We start from the raw sequence: 21,499 nt of genomic DNA on the forward strand, positions 1-21,499 counted from the left end.
ACGTCCTCCTCCTTCAGCTCCCACGGCAGCCACACTGTGCGTGTCTGTCCCTCTAGACGCGGTGCCCGGCCTGCCTCCCGGCCCCAGGGCTCCGCACGCCTCCTGGCCCCCTGCTCTTCCCCAGGGACCCCCCAGCCTTGCTCTGCAGGTCTCTGGCACCACAGCTGGCCGGGCTCGTTGGCCGCCCCCCCCTCCCAGGGCTGCCTGGTGCCTGTGTCGCCCGTGTCCTGGTCCCCCGCCCCTGGGCGTCTGCCAGTCGGCCTGGTGTCTGAGGCTTGGGGACGTGTCCGTCTCGCACCCGGTTTATTTAGTGAAGGAGTCTCACCTTTCTTCGCCTGCCCCCGCCCTGTGAGAGGAGCCTGATTAACAACCCCCCCCACAGGGGGGCCACTCAGGACAGGAGCGGGCAGCCGGCGTCTCCTGTCTCCCGTCAGGCAGGAGGGCCTCTTGGTGCCCTGCCGCCCACGCCGCCCCTCGCGCCCGCACAGCCCGAGGGGCGGGCGGTCACCTGGCCCTTCCCCCCCGCACAGAGGAGGAGCTCAGGAAGCTGCGAGAGGAGACCAACGCCGAGACGCTGCGGCAGGAGCTGGACCGGGAGCGGCAGCGGCGGATCGAGCTGGAGCAGAAGGTCCAGGAGGTGCTGAAAGCCAGGTAAGCAGGTGTCCACGGCCCGGTGAGCAGGTGCCCATGGCCAGGTGAGGAGGTGCAGGGGCAGGGTGAGCAGCAGCGGAGGGACCCCGGCGGGTCCCGGAGTCTCCTGCCCAGGCTCCTCTCCTTTCCCCTCCGAGTCCCCACTTAGTCGGCTGCAGGTGGGGACGGTCACTTGGGCGGCTGGCCCCTGGGAGCAGGGCCGTGCAGGCTGGGCCCCCTCCCCGACCACGGCTTCCTCCCCCGGACTCCGCCCCCACCCATCGCCGCACCCAGGGCCCTGCACGCCCTCTGCTGGCTCCTGTCCTGCGGGTCCTCCGCGCTTCCTCTGTGTTTTCTGCTCCGGGTGACGGTTTTGGGGTTATGGTCCTGTAAACCGGGCGAGCCCTTGGAGATGTGGGAGCAGTGAGTCACTTGTGTGAACAAAGCAGAAACTGCACCCCCTCCTCCCTGAAGCCAAGGGTGTGCGTGTTGTGCTGAGTGAGGGTCTCCGGGCCCTACAGTCCCGATCCTGGGGCCCCTGCTCCCCCAGGCCCCGCTGCGGGTCACCTGGAGCAGTGCCTTCCCCACGTCCTGGGGTGTCTGCCAGACGGGCGTGCTGGGAGCCCAGACGCAGCAGCCTGGACCAATGCAGAGCCAGGGGGCCGGGCGGGCGGGCTGGGGCAGGCGGGCGACGCCACCCGCGGGATGGATGGTGGGGCCAGGCCTGTGGCTGAAAGTCCTGCCGATGGTCAGGAGCTGGTGCCTCCAGGAGAGGGGTCCGGGGCCGGGAGACCGCCAAGGCTGGGGGTGGCTGGGCCACATGGGGACCTGGGCACAGCCGGCTGGGGCAGGGGGTCGCCCAGTCTGTAGCCTTGCGTGCTTGGTGCTTGAGGATTCCGTGTGTTGAGTGTCTTTCGTTAGCAGGCCAGTTAATTAGCGGCAGAGAGCCGTGCATTCTGAGCCTAACGGTAAAGCAAGGAGCAAGTGCGTGACAATATTACAGGAGAGAAAAGGGCGTTTACGAGGCCCGTTTTCTTGGTCGTTCAGAGGAAAAGTCTTGCCTCTCATGACACAGCGGGGGCTGCGGAGGGAGCCCGCTGGTGCTGCGTGTGCGTGGCACGGCGCGGTTTCCTGTGAGCGCTGGGATCGGCTGGGCTGCCCTGCCCGTGTTTTGTGCAGAAGACATCAGGCCCCTCCCCTCTCCTCTCCCCTCTCCCCTCTTCCAGAGCCGAGGAGCAGACGGCCCCGCAGCCTCCGAAAAGCCAGGCCCAGCTCAGTAACGGCGCAGGTAGGCCCCCTCCAGGCGGGTGCTGGTGGTGCTGGAGGGTGTCCGTCCTGCTCCGGGACCCATGTGCTGGCCGCCGGGGCCTCCTCCTGCCCAGTTCCTCCCCCGGGGTCCGGGTGCAGGGTCGGCTGCCGCGCCCCTAGAGCCCCGGTCCCCTTGGGTTCTCGGGCTCCACAGCGGGGGGCAGGGGCTCCCCGGCAGGAGCAGCGCAGGGGACCCGAGGACCCCGTGACGAGGATGGGTCTCCTGTGGGCGGGGCGTGCAGGGTGCCAGACCCGGACTCTGAGGGTCCCTGTGGCCCTGTCCCCGCGAGAAACCGCATCCGGGCTGTGTCCGAGGGAGAGCCGTGGCCCCGGGGTGGGGGCACCCAGTACAGCCCAGCGTGAGGGTGGCAGGGGCAGGAGTCTGGGTGGGGCCAGTCCTGCAGCCGGGGCTCTGGACCCCCAAACCCGTCCGCTCAGAGCAGGCCGAGCCACACCTGGGGGTCGGCACACTACAGCCCGTCATTGCTTTTGTGTTTTGAGTGTTTTTACACATTTTAGTGGTTGAAAAAAGAACATTTTATGGCTTGTGAACGTTACCTGCGTTTCAAATGTCCGTGTCAGGAAGTACCCCGGGTCTGTAGCTGCTGCGGGGAACAGAGCCGACCCTGCCTCCCACTCGGAGCCCCCGCCCCATCAGGAGCCCCCAGGCCCTCTCCACTCCTCTGTGGGGGCTGGGGGTAGGGGCTCCCTCTCGCCCAGCCCTCTGAGGGTGGTGGACAGCGCCCCCTGCAGGCGGCTCCAAGACCTGCCGTCTGACGGGCAGACTGCTGCGCCCACAATGCCCCGGTTCTGTGGGATTCGTCCTGGTTTTCTGGGTCTGTGGTGGGGTGGCTTTCTCGATCCTTGGCTGTGGAGCAGAGGCCACTTTGTTGCGGGGGCCCCCATAGCACCCTGTCCCCGACACCTGTCCCCTGGCTGGGGCTCAGGGTCCTGGGAGCGAGCCCCCCCAGCCACTCCCCTCCCCCCCGGGTGGACCAGTGCGCCCAGTAGGATGGGAGGCAGGCTCTCGCAGGCCCCCGTGGGCCGCGCTGCCCAGACGGCACCCACGTGGGGACGGCCTCAGTCAGGCGGGGCCCTGGGCGAGGCCCATGGAAACCCACCGGGCCCAGCTGGGCTGGCGTGTGCCTGTTGGTGGAAGCAGGTCCGGCCCCCTGCTCGTGGGCCTGCCCCTCCCTGCCTCTCCCTGCCCCTCCCTGCCCCTCCCTGCCCCCGTCGGGGCTTCCTCCAGCCCCTGCCCGCCCTTCTGCCGCCCCGTGGCCCCTGTGGCCCCGCTCCTCAGCGGACCCGCCTGTCCCCACAGACCGGCGCAGCCAGGGGCTGTGCCCCCGCGTGCAGAAGTGGCTGTACGAGAAGTTCGGGGAGTACGTGGAGGACTTCCGGTTCCAGCCCGAGGAGAGCACCGTGGAGACGGAGGAGCCCCTCAGCGCCCGAAGGTGGGCCTGCCCGGGGGGCCTCCAGGGGGCAGGCCGGCTCTCGGGGAAGCCAGGAGGTGGGGCTGCCTGTGGCGTGGCTGCGCCGGCCTCCAGGGACCGGCCCCCCGTGGCTGATGCGCACAGTTTTCACAGGTTCCTGGGGGCCGCTGCACTGCCGTGCCCGCCACTCTGGTCTGACTTGTGTGTGTGACACACGGGGACCGTGGGCTCCCGGGGCACCAGCCGGTCGGGTTCCTGGGGAGCGTGGGTGGGAGATGAGGGACAGAACCCCCTCCGGTGTGGGGGGCAGCAGCCCGGCGAATCTGGGTGGGTGGCTCCCGCACGTCAGGGTCGCCCGTGCTGCCCGAGTGCCAGCACAGCCCGGCAGGCGCCGTGTCGGGGGCGCGGCCACAGGTGAGAGCCTGCTGGTGCTCACCTCCCTCCCCCCTGCCTTTCAGGTTAACCGAGAACATGCGGCGACTCAGTAAGTTCCCGGCCGGGGCTGGGCCCCCCGGTGGGCGTGGGGCTGGGCCCCCTGCTGGGGGTGGGGCTGGGCCCTGGTGGGTGTGGGGCTGGGCCCTGGTGGGTGTGGGGCTGGGCCCTGGTGGGTGTGGGGCTGGGCCCTGGTGGGCGTGGGGCTGGGCCCTGGGGGGTGTGGGGCTGGGCCCCCCGGTGGGGGTGGGGCTGGCCCCCCTGCTGGGGGTGGGGCTGGGCCCTGGGGGGTGTGGGGCTGGGCCCTGGGGGGCGTGGGGCTGGGCCCTGGTGGGTGTGGGGCTGGGCCCCCTAATGGGTGTGGGGCTGGGCCCTGGGGGGTGTGGGGCTGGGCCCCCCGGTGGGTGTGGGGCTGGGCCCTGGTGGGTGTGGGGCTGGGCCCCTGGTGGGCGTGGGGCTGAGCCCCCTAATGGGTGTGGGGCCGGGCCCTGGTGGGCGTGGGGCCCTGCGATCTTTCTAGAAAGCCTCTCCCGCCTGCGGATTGCCTTGCCGCGGGCCCCCGGGCTGTGGGGCCAGCCCGACCTCCAGGCCGGCCTGCGGGCCGGCTGACCGTGCCCTCCGTCCTGTCCCCAGAGCGCGGCGCCAAGCCTGTCACCAGCTTCGTGAAGAACCTCTCTGCCTTATCCGACTGGTACTCTGTCTACACGTCCGCCATCGCCTTCACCGTGAGTGCGCCCTGCCGGGTGGGCGCCCTCCCCGTGCGGACGGCCTCAGTTTCTCCAGCGTGAGGGTGCCGGGGGGGGGGGGTCAGGAGGAGGTCACCCTGCCTGGCAGAGGGCGGTGCTCTGGTCTGCTCCCCCAGGCGGGCGGAGGAGACAGCGGGGAGTTCCGTCTGCCCCTGTGGGACCCGGGGCCCCTCCTACTGGGTGCCACACGGTGACCTGGGGGCCAGGCCGGCCTGCGAGCCACCGGTCCTGGGACAGGGGAAGGCGTCCCCTAGGGTGGACAGGGGGCTCCGGGGACAACGGCCCTGGCCTGCTGTGCCCCCAGCCACCGCCCGCCCTCCCCGCCGCAGGTCTACATGAACGCCGTGTGGCATGGCTGGGCGCTGCCCATGTTCCTGTTCCTGGCCATTTTGAGGTTGTCCCTCAACTACCTCATAGCCAGGTAGGCGGGCCGGCGGGCCTCGGGGGTGGCTGGGCTGTGTCCCCATGTTGCCGCGCGCACACACTGGCGTTGGGGGTCAGCCCTGGGGCAGGCTCCCAACCCCCAGGTTTGCTGGAGCCGCCGAGGGCGATTCCTGAACTCCCCAGTCCCTCCTCCCCCAGGTCCCCCCAGATCCCCCCAGATCCCCCAGATCCCCCCAGACCACCAGGAAGATGTGGGGTGGGGGTGGACGGAGCACCAAGGGTGCTGGGCCCTGCGAGTCCCCTGCAGCGTTTGTGGGACCGGAGCTGGGGCAGAGGGAGCCCCGGGCTCTTGCAGCCGTGGGGGCTCTGGAGGGAGGCCAGCGTCCTGGTGCCCACACCCATGTCCCCGGGCCACCGGGTCCCGCTGAGCCTGAGGTTGCCCCGGCACAGCGACCTCGTTGCCACCGGGCCTGAGGGCCCTGCGCTCCGTGTCCGGCTTGGCCGTGCAGCATGCTCCTACACCCTCGCTGTCCGGGCACCTCCCAGGGCCGGCCCCCTGGACACGGGCTTCCTGGGGCACGTTCCGATGTGCCGGGGAAGGGGCCGCGCCCAGACGAGACTCATCCACCACAGGCCCTAGGCTGCCCCACCCACGCCCCTTGAAAGGCTGCTTGTCTCATCGCCCCTGGGGGCTTTTAAATGCGTCCCCCTTGGGAGGGCCACCTGAGTGGTCTGCACCAGAGAGTGGCCCTGGTGGTCCCAGACGTGAGGGGCAGGGGCTTCCGAAGCCCCTTGTGGCCGAGCCCCAGGGTGCTGCTCCCACCGGGCGCTCTGGGCGGGGCCTGAGGCGGCCCTATGACTCTGAGCCGTCTCCTGTCGCCAGGGGCTGGAGGATTCAGTGGAGCATCGTGCCGGAAGTGTCCGAAGTGGTGGTGAGTCCCGGGGGTGAAGGTCTCGCCCGTCTCCACAGGGTCAGGCCCTGACTGGGCCCCCCACAGGTCGCTGGGGCCTCCGGGTGCAGCTGCGTGGGTGCCCACCCAGAGTCCTGCCTGCCCGGGAGAGGCCTGTGGGGGAGGCGGCCAGCCGTCCCCAGCCCGGAGCCCCGGGCAGCTGCTCCCTGACCCCTTGGTAGCTGGCAGCCCCAGTCCCCCTCACTGGCCCCCCACCCCTGGCTGCCCCGCCCCGCTCTCCTGAGCTCCCCCGGCTGGGCAGCAGTGGGCGGGTTGAGGTGGCCAGCGGGCTGGCCCAGCACGGGGCAGAGCGGGTCAGCCCTGACTCCGGCCTGCGGCCTGACTCTGCCGTTGATGTCGTACTGGCCGAGTGCCTGACACCTGCTCAGTGGCACGCGCCTTGGCTGCCTCGGGGCTGGGGCATGCCCTTGGCTGAGGGGCTGTGGCAGAGACGCACCTGTCCACTCTCTGGCCCCGACACAGGAAACATCTGCTGACCTCGCTCTAGGGAGGACTGGCCCCTGGCAGAACCCCTGGGTGTGGGCAGGAAGCCGCCCTCAGGGCCTGGTCCGATGTTGGAGCACCTACTCTGTGCATGGGCACACAGTAGGTGTGCTGCGTGGGCGGTGCTGGCAGGGCCCCTGAGACGGGTCAGAGAGCAAGTCCGGGGCCAGGCCTGTGTCCACCAGGGCCAGGGGGCTCTCGGGAGGGTTCTGTTGGACGAGCTTGCATACGCAGGACCAGATCCGGTGCCCTGTTGCCTCAGTTTCCCCGCCTGTACATTGAGGTGGGGGTCTGCGTGGTCTCAGGCAGCTTCAGAGGGGAGCCTCAGCCCTGTGGTTGTGGGGGTGTCCATTGCCTGCCCGCCCCCCCCTCAGGTGGAAGGGGGTGTCCTCCAGAAGGGCCGCCCCGTGTGGGCCCCCCTGGCCGTGGGGCAGCAGAGCGGCCCGGCCCCGGCCCCGGGCGGGAGGCCCCGTGCGTGCTGTTCTGTGGGTGACGTCTCCGAACGGTCCGTCTGAGAGGGCACGCGCTCTCCCCTCTGACCGAAGGAGCCCCCGAAGGAGGACCTGACCGTGTCCGAGAAGTTCCAGCTGGTACTGGACGTCGCCCAGAAGGCCCAGGTGAGGCCCCGGCCCCCGCCTCCCTGCCCGGTCTGGCTGCCGTCAGCTGCCCTGCACGCCCACCCGAGACAGCCCCCAGGCGCGGCAGGGTCCCCTCGTCCGGTCAGAGCCCCTGCCGGCCGGGCCCGGCCAGCCCGTGGGGTGGGGGCCCGACACCACCCTCCCTGCACTGACCCACGACTCAGAGAGGACTCCTCCCGGAGCTCAGCCCCGGGCGGGGGGGCGGGGTGGGACCACGGGCTGCAGCGCCCGGCTCCGGTCTCCCAGGGGGGCTGCCCGGGACCCCGGGGCCCTCCTGGCGCTGCCGTGAGAACCAGCAGCCCCGGGGTCCGCCCTAACCTTGGCCGTGGCTTCCCACAGAACCTCTTCGGCAAGATGGCCGACATCCTGGAGAAGATCAAGAAGTAAGTCCCCGCTGGCCCGCCCGCACCCTCGGCCCCCCGAGTCGGGTGCGCCCGCGCCCGGCTGAGCCCCGCCTGTCCCCCGTGCAGCCTGTTCATGTGGGTGCAGCCGGAGATCACGCAGAAGCTGTACGTGGGGCTGTGGGCCGCCTTCCTGGCCTCCTGCTTCTTCCCCTACCGCCTGCTGGGGCTGGCCATGGGTGAGCGGACGGTGTCCCCGACCCCGGGGGGAGGGGGCTCGGGGCGGGGCCGCCCGCCTCTCCCCCAGTGACGTGGGCTGTGTGCCCCCCAGGACTCTACGCCGGGATCAAGTTTTTCCTCATCGACTTCATCTTCAAACGCTGCCCCAGGCTGCGAGCCAAGTATGACACCCCCTACATCATCTGGAAGAGCCTGCCCACCGACCCCCAGCTCAAGGAGCGCGCCAGCGCCGCCGCCGTGCCCCGCAGGGTGAGCACACCCCTGCCTCCCGCGGGGGATCCTGGGGGCGGGGGCTGCCCCTGCTCTGCGTTCACGCTTGGTCCCCGGGGCCTCCCGTCTCCCCTGCTTCGTGGGGCCCTGGAAACAGACAGCGGAGGAGAAGTCCCTGTGAGTTGGCTCTGCTGTGTGGAAGGGCCGGCCAGCCCCGGGTGGGGCCCCGTGCTGCCTGGTCCCCCGGGGACCCTCCCACAGACTCCCAGGGATGGGCAGGCCCAGGGCCCACAGGCTGTGGGGTGTCGGCCATGGCCGCAGAGAGCCCAGGGACCTCGGGAGGAGGAGGGCACACTGGCGGTGGTCCCTCGGGGTGGGTGCCAGGTTCTGCCGTCTCCGGCTCTGAGGCTTAGGTGACCAGGCCGCGCTGCACCGGAGGTGGGCGTCCCCGTGCTCATGGGATGGTGCTGGGTCCACCTTTCCTTCGTCGGGCACTGTGTCCGGAGTCAGCCCAGGTGCTGCTCTCGGGGGCTCAGACAGGTGGGGCAGTCCTGGGCCCAGTAGAACTCCCGGAAGGTCCAGGAGGGCTTCCTGGAGGAGGCGGCATTGGCTTGCAGTGTCTCGTGCTTGAGTGTGCTCTGAGGAGAAGGGTGTTTGGTAACCTGTTGGCCCTGCTGTCAGTGGGAGGGAAGGTCTGGGTCATGGTCCCGCTTGGGGACAATGAGGCTCGTCGGGAGCCTGAACTCGGCAGCTAGGCGCTCAGGGGGCGCATGTGAGGCGGTGGGTCCCAGGGAGGAGGCGGAGAGACCCGCAGCCTGGCTCCCGGCCGGCGAGGGGCAGCCCTCTGCGGCCTGGATGGGGCCTTCCTGGGGTCAGGAGCACTTCGTGCTGGCCACTCCCAAGAGACCGTGAGGGGGGCCGGGGCGTGGGCCCCTGGGCAGGTGGCCACTCTGCACGGGTGGGGCCCGGGCCGGCAGCTCGCCGAGCCTGTGTGCGTGTCCGATCTGGTGTCACACGGACCCCGGTTCTCTTTTGTCACGGCCCCCCGTGTGTGTCTGCTGTCTCCCTCCCGGCCAGCCGTCAGGGCAGGACAAGGTACGGCGCCCCGGGGAGCCCTGCCCTCCCGCGGGGCCGCTGCTGTGCTGTGCCTCTGCCTTTCCGACGCTGCCGCTGCCGGCCTGTCCCTCGACCGGTTCCGGCTGCGCCCTCGGCCCGGGTCTGCGTGTGTGGGGGTGGGGGCTCCGTGTGGCGTTTTAGGGTGCGGGCATCGCTGGGGGAATGGGGTGTCCCCTCGGCAGTGGGGCTTCTCACCCAGCGGGAGAGGCTCCGATGAGGCCCAGGCGCCCACCGGGGCCTGCGGGGGAGCCGGCACCCCACAGCCGGGCGCACACGGCCGTCCCGTGCACGTGTCTGCGTCTGCTGCTGGCGTGAGGGGCGGCCGTGCGTGTCCCGGCCCCCGTCCCCCGTCCCCCGTCCCCCGTCCCCTCATCCCTCTCCGCGCCGGCCCGGCTGACGGGGACGCCGTGCTGTCGGCAGCTGCAGACGACGGCCTCTCGCAGCTGTGTGTCCAGCGCGCCCGCCGGCCTGAGCAGGGACGACGACGCCGGCCGCTTCCACGGCGCCAAGAAGGGCAGTTTCCACGAGATCTTCAACCTGACGGAGAACGAGCGGCCGCTGGCAGGTGCGTGAGCCACGCGCCTGAGACCCGCATGGCCGGGGCAGGAGGGGGGGCCGCCCCGTCGTGGGGTTGGTGGGGGGCTGCCGCCTCGGTTTGACTTCCCGCCCGGCGGAGAGGGTCCGTCTGCAGCGCCCGGCTGCGCGGCAGACACCCAGCTGGACTGGGCCCCCGAGGTCCCTCCAGCCCGGCACCACGGGCCGAGGCCGGTCTGTGGCCGGTCTGACACGGGGGCCCAGGTCTCTGCTCACCTCCCAGAAAGGATCTCCCCTCGAAACCCCCAAACCACCAGGCTGGCGGGGAACCGGGCTCTTCCAGTTTTCTGGCCCGTAGCACCGTGCCGGCCAGGGAAAGAAAGCCCTGGAGAATTTAGGCTCAGTTTGACCCTCTGAACCCTCCTGGTCCTTGGACCTGGACTGTGAAACGCCCTCAGGGTCTGGCTTGCCTTCCCCTGCTCTGCGACCGGCGTCCTTGCCCTTGGAACACACAAAACAAAGAGCCCGCCCGCGCTGGCGGAGGAGGGCCCCCAGGGCTTCCCTCCTCCCCCCCGACACTCGGTGGCCTCGGCCTGGGGGCGAGAGTGCGGGTGGGGGTGGGCACCGTGCGGCGGCCCCCCTCGCACCCCTGCAGACCCCGAGTCGTGTCCCTGCAGTGTGCGAGAGCGGCTGGCGCTGCTGCCTCATCAACCGGGACCGCAAGATGCCCACGGACTACATCCGCAACGGCGTGCTGTACGTGACGGAGAAGTGAGTGAGGGGCCTCCTGGGGGATGGGGGGGAGTGTCGGGGTGCGGGCGGGGTCCTCCTCACGCTCCTTGTGGGGAGCAGCAGCCCGGAGACGGCTCTGCCTTTTCTGCCCTAGAACGAGATTGCACTCAGTTTATCCCCAAGGCTGCGCACCCCGCCCTGTGTGAGAGGCTGGGCGGGGGCTGTTCTCAGTTTCGGGGGGCCCCCGGCCCATTGTCCCCCACACTCGCAGCAGCAGCAGCCAGGGGCCCAGGCTCCCCTCTCCAACCCTGGATGAGGGGCCTGGCCGAGGAGACCCCGGCCAGGCCTCAGGGACACTCGGGTGCCTCACTGGGGGTGTCCCAGGGTGCCAGCGCCTTGGGGGCGCGTTTCAAGTTCGGTGCAAAGCGGGAGGTTTTTAACCTTGAAAGTTTGTGGAGCTGTTTTTAAAAGTGGAATCTTTTGTCAAAGGCGAGAGCACCTGACAGGCAAGGGGTGCTCTCTGTTTGGGTCACCTTTCGTCCCCTGGGGCTGGGGCGGCCAGGGCTGGCGGCCCCCCGGGTTCATGCAGGTGCTGGGTCTTGCCCCGCCCCCCGTAGCTACCTGTGCTTCGAGAGCTCCAAGTCCGGCTCCTCCAAGAGGAACAAAGTCATCCGGCTGGCGGACATCACGGACATCCAGAAGGTCGGTGTGCCCCCCCTCCCCGGGTTTTCCTTTTCCCTCCAGTCGGGGGCGAGGACAGCCACGGGGGCACAGGCCAGCGGGGTTTGCTGGGAGGGCGGACCTACTTCCCAGTCGGGCAGGTGCCACCTGGAGACTGCTCGGGTACGGCTCCCTCCCAGTCAGGGCTCCCCTTCCGGAAGGCCCCCGGGCCCTGCCGCCCCCACCTCCTGTGGGCCGGCGCCTGGCGTCCCCCCACAGGTTTGGGGGGACAGCGCGGTGAGGTGGGCCCAGCCGTCAGGGTCTGGGCCCCTCTGACTGCGGGGCAGTCTGACTCTCGTCCCTAAGGACCCCCTAACCCCCGCCCCCGGCCCCAGGCATGGTTTAGGTGAGGGCATGGCCAGCCGTCCCCACTCTGGCATTTTCCCCGACGGGTGGCCCCATGGAGTGGGCACCCTTGTGGGTATTGGGGCCCACCTGCTCCCCGCAGTGCGTCTCGTGGTCCACGGGCCCCACAGGGGACACTCCAGGGGCAGGGGGGGCGGTGGGGCCCTGTCCCCTGACAGGCCTGTGGTGACGTCATGTGCTCCCGTCCCCAGTACAAGGTCCTGTCTGTCCTCCCGGGGTCAGGCATGGGGATCGCCGTGTCGACGCCTTCCACCCAGAAAGTAAGTGCGGGCGGGCGGGCGGCCCCGGGGTGGGTATGGCCGGGCTTCCCTGCGGCGGGCTCAGAGCCCCTGACCCTAGGGGTTCCCCTCCCACCCCCCTCCATCCCTTGTGGCTGCAGGAACCTCCTGTCACACCGAAACAGGGGCCAGAGGCTGAGGCCAGCTGGGGTCGCCCCAGCACGGCTTCTGGGGGGAGGGGGGAGTTGGGGCCCGTCCTGCACCTCCTGCCTCAGTCTCTCTGAGGCCTGGCCTCTGGGGGCTGGTCTGTCCCTGAGCACCCTGACCCCACCTGACCCCACGGGGCCCCGAGTGGCCCCACCTGACCCCACATGGCCCCACCTGACCCCACTTGGCCCCACCTGACCCCACCTGACCCCACATGGCCCCACGGGGCCCCGCGTGGACCTGGCCCCGCGTGGACCTGGCCCCGTCAGGGCCTGGGGGTGGGTGGCCTCGCCCCCCGCCCGCCTGGCCACCTGGGCTCAGGCCGGCGTCCCCTCCCGCCAGCCGCTGGTGTTCGGCGCCATGGTGCACAGGGACGAGGCCTTCGAGACCATCTTCAACCAGTACGTGAAAATCACGGCAGCGGTGGCGGCAGCCAGCGGCGACAGCTAGGGCCGTCTCTCCGGGGGACACCGCAGGGCGTTCCCTCGGCCGTCTGGCGGTGGGGAGGGAGCCGGATGTCCTCTCGACCTTTGCAATAATGCCCCTTGGCCCGGGGTCCTGTCGGGCCGACCTGCGTGTCCAGGCCCCTCGCGCAGGGTTTGGGTCGCACGGCCGGTGCTGGCCCATCTGCGGGTGAGGCACATCCCGGACTGTGGGCGCAGGGCAGGGGGTCCTCGGGGGTCCCCCGGAGAGGATGACACGCAGGACGCACGCTGTCCCGACCACAGCCCCCAAGCACGGCGGCGGCTCCTGTCCCCGGCCGCGCAGCCCGGCTCCCTGGAGGCCAGCCGCTGCCCCGCACCGAAGCCGCAGCTGCAGGGCGTCACGGGCGAAGGACAGCAGCCCCGTCACCAGCCTCCATAGGTGGCCAGCAGGACTCACTCTTCCGTCAGCGGGGCGCCTGCTGCGTGTCCTTGGAGTGCCCTCTGGCCTCAGGCCGGGGGTGGGCTCACGGTCCATCCGGGCCACCTGCCGGTGGGGCCTGACGAGCCGGCTCGGGGGTCTGTCACCAGCATCTGATGCCAGTGCAGAGTGGCACGCGGCCAGAGCAGTTGGTGATGCTTCGCTCTCCGGAAGGGCCCAGGATCGCGTTTGCCCGGCCTTGGGGGTCTCCCCAGTGGAAGTCCCTGCAGCGAGGCCACCACTGGCCTCGGGGCTCAGCTGCCACCGTCGGTGAAGGGGGCTCCAGGGCTGGGGGTGGAGATGGCCAGGAGCGTCCTGGGCCCCTGGGGGGTCCCTGCGGCTCAGGCCACTTGGGAGGACCCTGTGGGACATGACCGTGAGCCGGGCCTAGAGCTGTGCCCCAGGCAGCTGGGCCCCCAGTGTGGGACAGTGTCCCTGGCCATGTCCCCCCTCTGCCCACACGCCTGTGGGTGGGACCCAGCCTCGCCCCCCAGGCCCCCAGCCCACCTGCCCCCCCCCCCCCCCCCCCCCCCGCCCCGGAGGCCACTCTGGTGGAGGTGGCTGGGCTTGGTTTGTTCCGGGACGGCCCGAGAGCCAGCTCCAAGTCGCTACGGGCCTGCAGCTGCTGCAGAAACGCGGGGGTGGGTCGGTGTGCCCCCGGCACGGACCCTCTGGCCCCTCGGCTCGTCCTGAGTCCTCTGGGGGTCACTAGCTGGTGGTTTTTTGAAGAAACAGATTATATTTTTTACAGAGAGCGAGCTGTTTTTCTTATTTTTGTATCATTTTTCATGTGTAGTTTTTACCTTTGCCCCAGTCCCAGTGTTCTGGTTTCGGGGAGAGCGGCGGCGTTGCTCTGGTCACCCCTGTTTACGGGAAATGGGGGCGGGGCGGGGCAGGGGGCGCTGAGTAGCCACGCCCACCGTGCAGGAGCAGGCTCGCACCCCGCCCCATCCGTGACGTCTGAGGGGACCGCAGAGCCACCCAGCTGTCGGGCACCCTGGCCTGACGTCCACGGGATTCTTTGCAGGTCGGAAATGAAGGCCGAGCCCACTCTCACCCTTGGCTTTGGCTCCCACATCCACGCAGGTGGGCCGGCTCTCGCGGGAGGCCTCCAGTGCACCCAGGGGACGAGCCCCACAGGGAGCCCCCTTTAGTGCCCAGGGCAAGGCATAGTGGGCCCTGAAGTGCCCCCAGGCACGGGCCGCAGTGGGGGGACTGGCCTCGGGGGGGCCCCTGTGTGTGTGCGTTAGCACGGCCGGGGTTGCGTCCCGAGCCCCGGGGGGTGGCGCTGTGGGTGTGTAGGACTCGTCGGCTTCGGCGGAGCGGGTGGTCCAGTTGGAGTCCCTTCCGAGTCGAAGGGGAGATGAAAACTCACCACGCAACAGGGTGTGGCCGCCCGGCCCCGTGGGCGGAGGGGGGGCGGGGGCGCGGGAAGGGGTCCCCGCATTGCACGCTGGGTCGGCGGCAGGAGGACCGGGACCCCTGCCGGTCCTGGGCCCCCGCTGGAGAGAGCCCGTCCTTCTGCTGAATGGTGTCAAGCCTGGGCAGATATTTAATTTCTATGACTAACCACTGAGCTAGAGTGAATGTTAATTTTTGTACGTCTGAGGCCTGTCGGCTTCCGGTCTGTAAATAGTCTCCACAGTGTTGCCCCGGGCGGCGGAGGGGCCGTGCTGCGTGAAGAGCCGATGAAACCCCCCCTGTAACATTTTTTAAAGAAAATCTTGTTTGTTTAAAGAAAAAGTCTTGTATAAATTATAATTTTTATTTAAATAAACTGGAAATGCTTTGTGCTAAGGTGGGGGGGGAGTGGGGGGGAGTGGGGGGGCGGGGTCCCTGCAGCCCCCAGCACTGGAGGGCAGTGCGGGTTCGGCCCCAAGGCCGCCTGGCTGAAGGCCGAGGGGGGGGGCGCAGGGCCTTGGGCTGTGGGGCGGGGCCGAGGGATCTGGGCTCCAGAGGGCGGGGGCGGGGCAGCTGGAGTACAGTGGTGTCACCCCAAGGGTGTACGGGGAGCTCAGAAATGGGGGGACCCAGCACAGAGTTTAGGGTGCAAGCCCTAGCCCTAGCCCCACCCAGGGGCGCCTTTCCTGGGGGGGCCTGGGCACCTCTGGAACCGAGGTCTGCAGGCAGAGGGGTCCCCAATGGCGCACATGCCCGGGCCAGTCCAGGGGCTGACACTGGACACACGGATGCAGGAGCCCGCCCAGTGCCAAACCTGCTGGGTCCTCAGGGTGGCCTGTGCCGGGCACACCCAGGGGCGCCCTGCCTCCCACAGCCGGAGCCCCCGAGGCAGCGGTCTGCCGGGGCCGCTCAGAGACCCGGCCAGGTGGGCCAGCTCCACTCCAGGGTGGGGCCTGTCCACGGCCCGTCCGTCCTGGTGCCGTCCTGGGGCGGGGACGCGGTTGTGACCCACCACGGTCCCTGGGGAGCTGGCAGGCGACGAACACTGGGGAGAGCCTGCCGCCCTCCCTGGGTGACTCCCAACTGGAGGCCGGACTCCAGTTTCCAGGCCAAAGGACACTCCCTGACCCCCCAGCCCCCGCAGCCCCCCTCACCCCGGCCCCTCCTGGCAGCAGGCCCCCACCCATTCCCCACATGGGGGACCCCACTCCCTGGGCGGGGAGGGAGCTAGGCTGGCTGCTCCCGGGGGGGGTGTGTGTATCTGTCAAAGGGGCGCACGGGTGCCCGATGCCTGTGTGGAGAAGGCGCGCCAGCCCCATTGCAGTGTGACTGGCGCCCTCTGCTGGCTGCCACGTGCTAACGCATGCGTTTGACAGCAGCCTCGACCGGCCCCAACTCAGGATGGTTGAACTTTGATTTTTTGACTTTGCGATGGTGTGAACGCCGTACATACTCGGTAGAGGACCTAACTCAGAACTGGAGTTTTCATTTTGGCCTCTTCCCAGGCGGGCGAGCGGTCTATGATGCTGCGATGCTCGGCGGCGGGGTGGTGCGGCCCCAGTGCATTATGGGAAGGGCCTGCACTGGGCCCACGAGGGGGGTGGGGTCCGCAAGCGGGGGGTGTCTGTGTGTATGGGACCTGGTGTGTCTCCAGCAGATGCTGGCTTTGTCAGGGCGGGGCCCCACATTCTAAGAGGGCATCTCCTGGCTTTTCCTGGCAGGTCCAGGGACGAAGGGGAAAGGTTCTTTGGTGCCCCAGTAATTCTTGGGTCTTATTCTTGGGGACACGGGGCTCCTTCCCGCAGAAGCCTCCGCTCTGGCTGCAGACCCAAGTCAGGGCCGCCCCAGGGTGGGGAGAGAGCCTGGGGGCTTGGGGACAGCCAGAAACACAGAGGGAGGTGAAGTCACCCACAACACTTTCTTCTCGGAGCGGGGCCCTCTGTACGGACGGCTTACTTGACAACAGCCCGATTCTGCCCAAAGTAACTTTATTTTTGTCTTGTTGAACGTATCAGAGCAAGTGACCGTTTTCTAATCCTGAAACCAGCAAGATTAGAGAGGACAGTCGGCCCCTTCCTGCCCACGGGTCCCAGGTGCAGCGCTCACAGTGTAGGCCCGAGCGGGAACGCTGCATGGACTGGCCCCCAGGGGGCGCCCTGGCGCAGACCACCCTTCTCGGCACCCCCATGTGCCCCAGCAGCCCTCGGCTCCGGGTTTTTCCCCCTGCCGGTCCCGGGTGCACAGGTGTGCTGGCTCCCTCCAGAGGCTCCTCCGTGTGGGGACGCCCGACAGGCACTCCTGTCCTGGCACGGGCTGCCGGCGAGCTCTTGGAGTGTCCCCATGGTCACACCGGCCCCCCAAAAGTTCCAAGTGTGTGATCACTAACGTCAGCACGCAGCCGGTGAACTCTCCCCAGGCTGTCTGGGAACTGCGCAGCGTGGCTGGTGTTCCCGTGGGACACGGGCGGCTTGCTCTCTGGCCTGGACCTTGCTGGGACGGGCAGGGAGTGCCAGGGCAGACCTGAGCGTGGGACACACCTCCCAGGGGCCCCAGGGGTGAAGGCTGCCCCGGGAGACCTGTGAGGAGCAGCAGTCTGCCGCCCCGCCGGGTCCCCCTGCGGAGAGACCCTCACCGGCGGGGCTGCCGGTCCCGCATCTGTGGTTTCCTCCCCCAGGAGCAAACAGCGGCAATGGCCCGTGTACGGTCACGTTACACCCAGGCTTCCCCACCCACCAACCACTCAACCTCGAGCCTCGAGAACGTCCTCAGTGATGCGGTCCCTCAAAAACACACACACACACACACTGTCAGAGCTGCCCTCGGGTCTGCCCCGGGTGGGCCCGGACGGCGAGATGGGGAATTTCGCGTCCTTCCACACACAGATCACGGCGAGTGCGTTGTGAAACCGCACGGCCGCCAAAGGCCGCGAGGGGCGGTGACCCTCGGCCGGCTGCAGCCCTGACAATGCGGAGGACACCGTGTCACCCCTCCGGGCGGGCAGGACACAGCTGCCAGTGAGCGTGTGGAAATGAGTGTGAAGATGAGAAGAGATGGGGGCTGCGTGTGCACGCACTGGGGGCCTGCACCACACGGACCCCCAGCACGAGGGGCCCCGTCCCCCGGGGCAGGGCCGGGCGTCGACGAAGAAGCCACAAGGGGCGCATCTCACGCTCGGCCCGCCGCCTCCGTCCGCCCCGCCCCCGCCTGCTTGTGCAGCTAGGAAGCCTCGCGTTCCGACTGTAAACGGGGCGGCCGCTGCCCGAGCGGCCGGCCGGATTGTCACGGTAACGCTCGCCGCTGCTGTGGGGGCAGCTGGTTGTGGAGGCGCAGTGACCGCTTCCGTGCCCTCTCCCCCTGGAGCGGTCCGCCGCTGGGCGGGGGTGCCGGGACCGGGGCCCTGCTGCGTTGTGGGTGCCCCGCAGGAAGGACCTGGGAACGGCGCCCTCCCCGCGTGCCTGGACAAAGGTAGAATGAGGGCAGCGAGCCCGCGGCCCCCCTGCCCCTGACCACTACTGATAAGCCTGGCAAAGCAGGTCCCAGTGCCCGGAGGTGCCCCGTGGCCCCACGGGGCCTCGGCAGAGAGCAAGCCCCTCACACTATCCCTAGAAGGGCCGCAGCAGAGCCGCTGACTGGCCGTTCCCACGCCTGCGCGTCTGAGGTGCTAAGATCCACGAAGCCAGCGCCCCAGGTCCACAGGGACCGCTCGCTGGGAGCCAGTTGCGTGAAACGAGGCCCAGCGACGCCCGTGGAGAGGAAGATGCCCGCCCGGTGCGGCCACGGAACCGTGGGCAAAGGCGTGGTTCCTAAAACCAAGATTTAACTATCAAAAATAAACTTCTAAGTGTAAATGCATGTGTCCATGTCATCGGTCTGCAGTGGTTTCCTAGCTCCTGCACTTCCAGGAGCAGCCGGGGAGGGGGCGGCCGGCCGGAGGGGAGTCTCAGTGGCACGGCTCTGGCGTCGGACTCCCTTCGATGCCCCGCGCGAACAGCCGCACCAGCTGGCAGTGGACCCTGTGGAGGGAACGGGCGGTGCTCAAGCCTCCTCGCCTCGCCCCGCCTCCCGGCCCTGGGGGCGGGGCCACCGTCACCCCGCACAGGGCAAGCGTTGTAGCCGACGCTGGTCCAACCCCATGTGGACAGGTCAGGGGCCGTGCACACCCCCAACAGGCTGGCTTCGTAAACAAGAGCCGGTGACGGCCACGGGGGCGGGGGGACTCCAGCGATCGGAGGACGGGACTCGAACTCCGCAGGCGGCCACTGTCCTGCCTCGGCCTCACCAGCTCGCCGGGTCCTGTGCGTGTGGGGGACGTGCAGGCCAAAATGACAACCTCCCCCCTGCCCCCCGCCCCCCCCCGGCTCAGGGGTGGCCACGCCCATCACGATCTGCGGGCTGGGCACACTTCACAGAACGCCCTTCCCCACTCCCCAAGTGTCCCGTTTCCCTAGGAAATTCATGAGCTGGCGGTTTAATAGGAAACTCCACTGCTTTCACGTATAGGGTCGGCCAACAGACGCTGTGTCCCTGCACGTGGGACTGGCTCACAGGTCCTCCCGTGGCCCCGCTCGCCAGGAGGTCCCCACATGCTGGGCGCGTCCTGGCCGAGGACCATGCATGCCGGACTGGGACCGGGACAGACTCCCGAGCCCGCCCTGGCCGGCAGCTCCGGGGGACGCCCACTGGGCGGCTGGGAGACCCGAGGCCGCCTCTGGGCCGGGGGTGCGCCGGCTGGAGAGCCGCGTCGGGTGGCGGGTTACAAACAGGACCTGCAGCGCCCTCGGGGGCCGCAGCCAGGAGCGTTGGGCACGGCTGCCACCTGCTCCCGCAAGGTGGGCACCGTCTCCAGGGACCTGCGCCGTCGCTGCCGCTGAGCAACCCTCTGGGTTCCCTCCCAGCAGACCCAGGTCCTGGGGACCTCTGCAGGCGGCCACTCCCCGCGTTCTCCCTGAGTCGTGTGTACTTTTATTTTCCACGGGAGAAACACACCTCACCTGGTCACGTAACACACGCCACGTGCACGTACGGTTTGGGACACAATGACAGGTTTCCAGTACCACATGCAGTGGGCTGCAACGGGTTCGGGGAGGCCCCCCTTCCCGCACTCCACCTGCCGGAGGAGCCCCGCACTGCCAGGCCGGGTCTGGGCCCCACCTGGCCGAATCCAAGTCCAGGCAGTGGGCTGGGCCCTGGAGGCCACAGCGCCTCCTGGTGGACGCAGGAAGCCAGGACTCCTGACGGCCGTTTGTTTAAGTGGGGACCAGGCGGGTGCCGGCGCCCAGGGCGCAGGAGAAAAGGAGCCGACACCCAGGGGCTTCAGAGACCCGCGCAGGCGACCACGTGAAGAGCCCGGCGCCAGAGGCGGAAGCGCAGGCGACGGGGCGGGGCCACGTCCTCCACGCCGGCGGGGGCGGGAGGGGGGCGCTCACCCACCTGACCTCCAGGGCGGGGCTGTGCAGCACCTCCCCGTCGCAGTTCCAGGAGCTGCTGGCGGCGGTGCAGCAGCAGGACGCGTGCTGGCTGCAGATGGGGCCGAGCCCCTGCTTGCCCTCCTCCTCGTCCGCCTGCTTGGACACGAACTGGAACCTCTTGACGCGGTAAACCTCGACGAAGGTGAAGTCGAACTAGCGAGAGGGGGGAGAGGCGTTCCCAAAGTTACGGTGGGGGGAGGGTGGCGTGCATGTGGTTCCCTTCGAGCACGCGCTCCCCCCCGGACAGCGCTCTGGGCCGCATGTCCAGCTCACTGGGCGCCCGGCGGTGGACGGGAGTCGGGGACCTGCCCTCCCAGGCACCCCGGTCAGTGCTCCCAGGGCCCCTGGAAACCGCCCCGCCCACCGCGACCACCGCGAGTGAGTCAGGACTGGCAGACCCCTCCTCTTTCCCGGCGAGCACTGTTTAAAACGCCACAGCACTCACACTGTTTGTGGGACTCCTGTGTGTACAACTTAAGTTTTTAAAAACCGAAGCTCACTAAAACCAGAGACTGACCCCCCATTGTCTGCACACTCTCGGGCCCCGGCCATCCTCGCTGTCCCCGCCAGGATGCGGGGTGACCTGGCCGGGCTGCGGGAGGCTGCACCCCGGCCCGGCTCCGGGTGCGCGGGGTCGCTGCCCGAGATCCACGGGGGCTGCGGAGGTGCGCCGCCCGCTGCCGTCTGTCCGAGCGGGGAGAGGCCGGCGTGAGCGGCCACGTCTGGTACTTCCTGTGCTGTTAGAGCTCACGCTCTCACGGGAGCTTTGGGGGACGGGCTGAGACGCCGCGGGTGAAGGAGCGTGGCAAGACCAGACTGCCCCGCACTCACCTGGTCACACTGGTTGGTGTGCCGGACCAGGAACCGCAGGAAGTTGAACCTGGAGCACTTCCGGATGAGGATCAGGTCGCAGGACCCGTCCCCCAAGTGGGCGGCCGGCGACAGGCCCCTGGGGCTCCGGGGACACGCACAGGACATGTTGGCGGAGTTGATGGCCAGGAACTTGCCGCACACGACTTTCCACTCCTCCACCTCTTCTGCAGCGGCCGGGGGCAGGGGGGCGTCCGGTCGGCGTGGGCGGCCCGGCGGGACGCCACCCACCCCTCGCTCCTGCCGCTTTGGACACTCTTGGGGTCTCCCGCAGCCACACAGTGGGGGCAGAGGCCGTGCAGCCCACCGTCTGTCACCCGCTAAGGACACCGCGCCACGCAGGCCGGGCACCCACTCGGGAAGCCGTCACCAGCCCACGAGTGGGGACTTTGGAACGACGCCTCGAAACCGGGGCCGCGCAGGGCGGCCTGCTGGCGAGCCACAGGCGTTTCACACTCGGGAGTGGCGGGAGAGACCCCAAGAGGGATGCCTCGTGACACCCGTGGGCTCTCCCGAGAGCACGCCGCAGCGCCCAGGAGCACGGTTCTTGGAGCACAGCCGTGCCCATCCCCCTCCGAGCGGCAGATCCCTGAGACCTCACTGTGCGCCCTCGCCGGAGGCCGCCCACCCCCGTTCCGGAGCGGTGCTGGCCCGGAGCGCCAGTGACCCGGAGGAAGGTGGTGCACGCTGCGTTTCCCAACCTCTGCTCTTCCCCGGAGCCTGGCCAGTGGCTGCACCCTGCCACCCCCCCAACCCCCGCACAGTGGCTGCCTACATTAAAGGGGACGCCGGGTGCAGCGAGGGAGGGCCTGGGCCGGGGGTGGGCTGGCTCCGGCACCCACCCTCCCCGCACACCGCGAGGGCCGGGAGCTTCCCGGGAGACCTCACCGGAACTGTCCAGGCCGTAGAGCGACCTCTTCTGCTCCTCCTCCAGCTGCTGCTTGCTCTGCCTGCACACGAAGCACCTGGGAAACAAGGGCGCCCCCTTCCCTTGACTCGGGGGACCTCACGCGGGGCGCGCGCTCAGAAGCATCACCAGACTTCGCTCGCGACCAGCGGTTCAACGTCGGAGGCTTAGTTAAAACTGCTTCCTTCACGTATTTATTTGAATTCTCAAAGTTTGATTTACTGTTAAAAATTGCATGTCA

General features: G+C 69.2%; 2 protein-coding genes across 2 annotated transcripts in view; one reads left to right on the forward strand and one right to left on the reverse strand.

Annotated features, from left to right (window-relative positions):
• The window catches only part of GRAMD4 (GRAM domain containing 4), a 49,211-nt gene extending 34,994 nt beyond the window's left edge, over window positions 1-14,217 (forward strand). Inside the window, exons 4-19 of the mRNA XM_028532545.2 lie at window positions 531-651; window positions 1,857-1,918; window positions 3,260-3,392; window positions 3,830-3,855; window positions 4,437-4,528; window positions 4,879-4,970; window positions 5,817-5,865; window positions 6,933-7,004; window positions 7,365-7,408; window positions 7,496-7,605; window positions 7,698-7,855; window positions 9,353-9,497; window positions 10,144-10,237; window positions 10,816-10,900; window positions 11,476-11,544; window positions 12,052-14,217. Of these exons, the coding sequence (XP_028388346.2) occupies window positions 531-651; window positions 1,857-1,918; window positions 3,260-3,392; window positions 3,830-3,855; window positions 4,437-4,528; window positions 4,879-4,970; window positions 5,817-5,865; window positions 6,933-7,004; window positions 7,365-7,408; window positions 7,496-7,605; window positions 7,698-7,855; window positions 9,353-9,497; window positions 10,144-10,237; window positions 10,816-10,900; window positions 11,476-11,544; window positions 12,052-12,159 (1,460 nt within the window). The 3' untranslated portion in view covers window positions 12,160-14,217. The remainder of the gene's footprint in view (window positions 1-530; window positions 652-1,856; window positions 1,919-3,259; window positions 3,393-3,829; window positions 3,856-4,436; window positions 4,529-4,878; window positions 4,971-5,816; window positions 5,866-6,932; window positions 7,005-7,364; window positions 7,409-7,495; window positions 7,606-7,697; window positions 7,856-9,352; window positions 9,498-10,143; window positions 10,238-10,815; window positions 10,901-11,475; window positions 11,545-12,051) is intronic.
• A 1,767-nt stretch (window positions 14,218-15,984) lies between these two features.
• The window catches only part of CERK (ceramide kinase), a 28,628-nt gene continuing 23,113 nt past the window's right edge, over window positions 15,985-21,499 (reverse strand). The window contains exons 10-13 of the mRNA XM_028533283.2: window positions 21,240-21,316; window positions 20,313-20,518; window positions 19,444-19,634; window positions 15,985-18,026 (exon numbers count right to left, since the gene is read on the reverse strand). Coding sequence (XP_028389084.2) covers window positions 17,954-18,026; window positions 19,444-19,634; window positions 20,313-20,518; window positions 21,240-21,316 — 547 coding nt within the window. The 3' untranslated portion in view covers window positions 15,985-17,953. The remainder of the gene's footprint in view (window positions 18,027-19,443; window positions 19,635-20,312; window positions 20,519-21,239; window positions 21,317-21,499) is intronic.

The sequence above is a fragment of the Phyllostomus discolor genome, chromosome 2 (assembly GCF_004126475.2).
Source record: "Phyllostomus discolor isolate MPI-MPIP mPhyDis1 chromosome 2, mPhyDis1.pri.v3, whole genome shotgun sequence".
Taxonomy (NCBI): Eukaryota; Metazoa; Chordata; class Mammalia; order Chiroptera; family Phyllostomidae; genus Phyllostomus; species Phyllostomus discolor.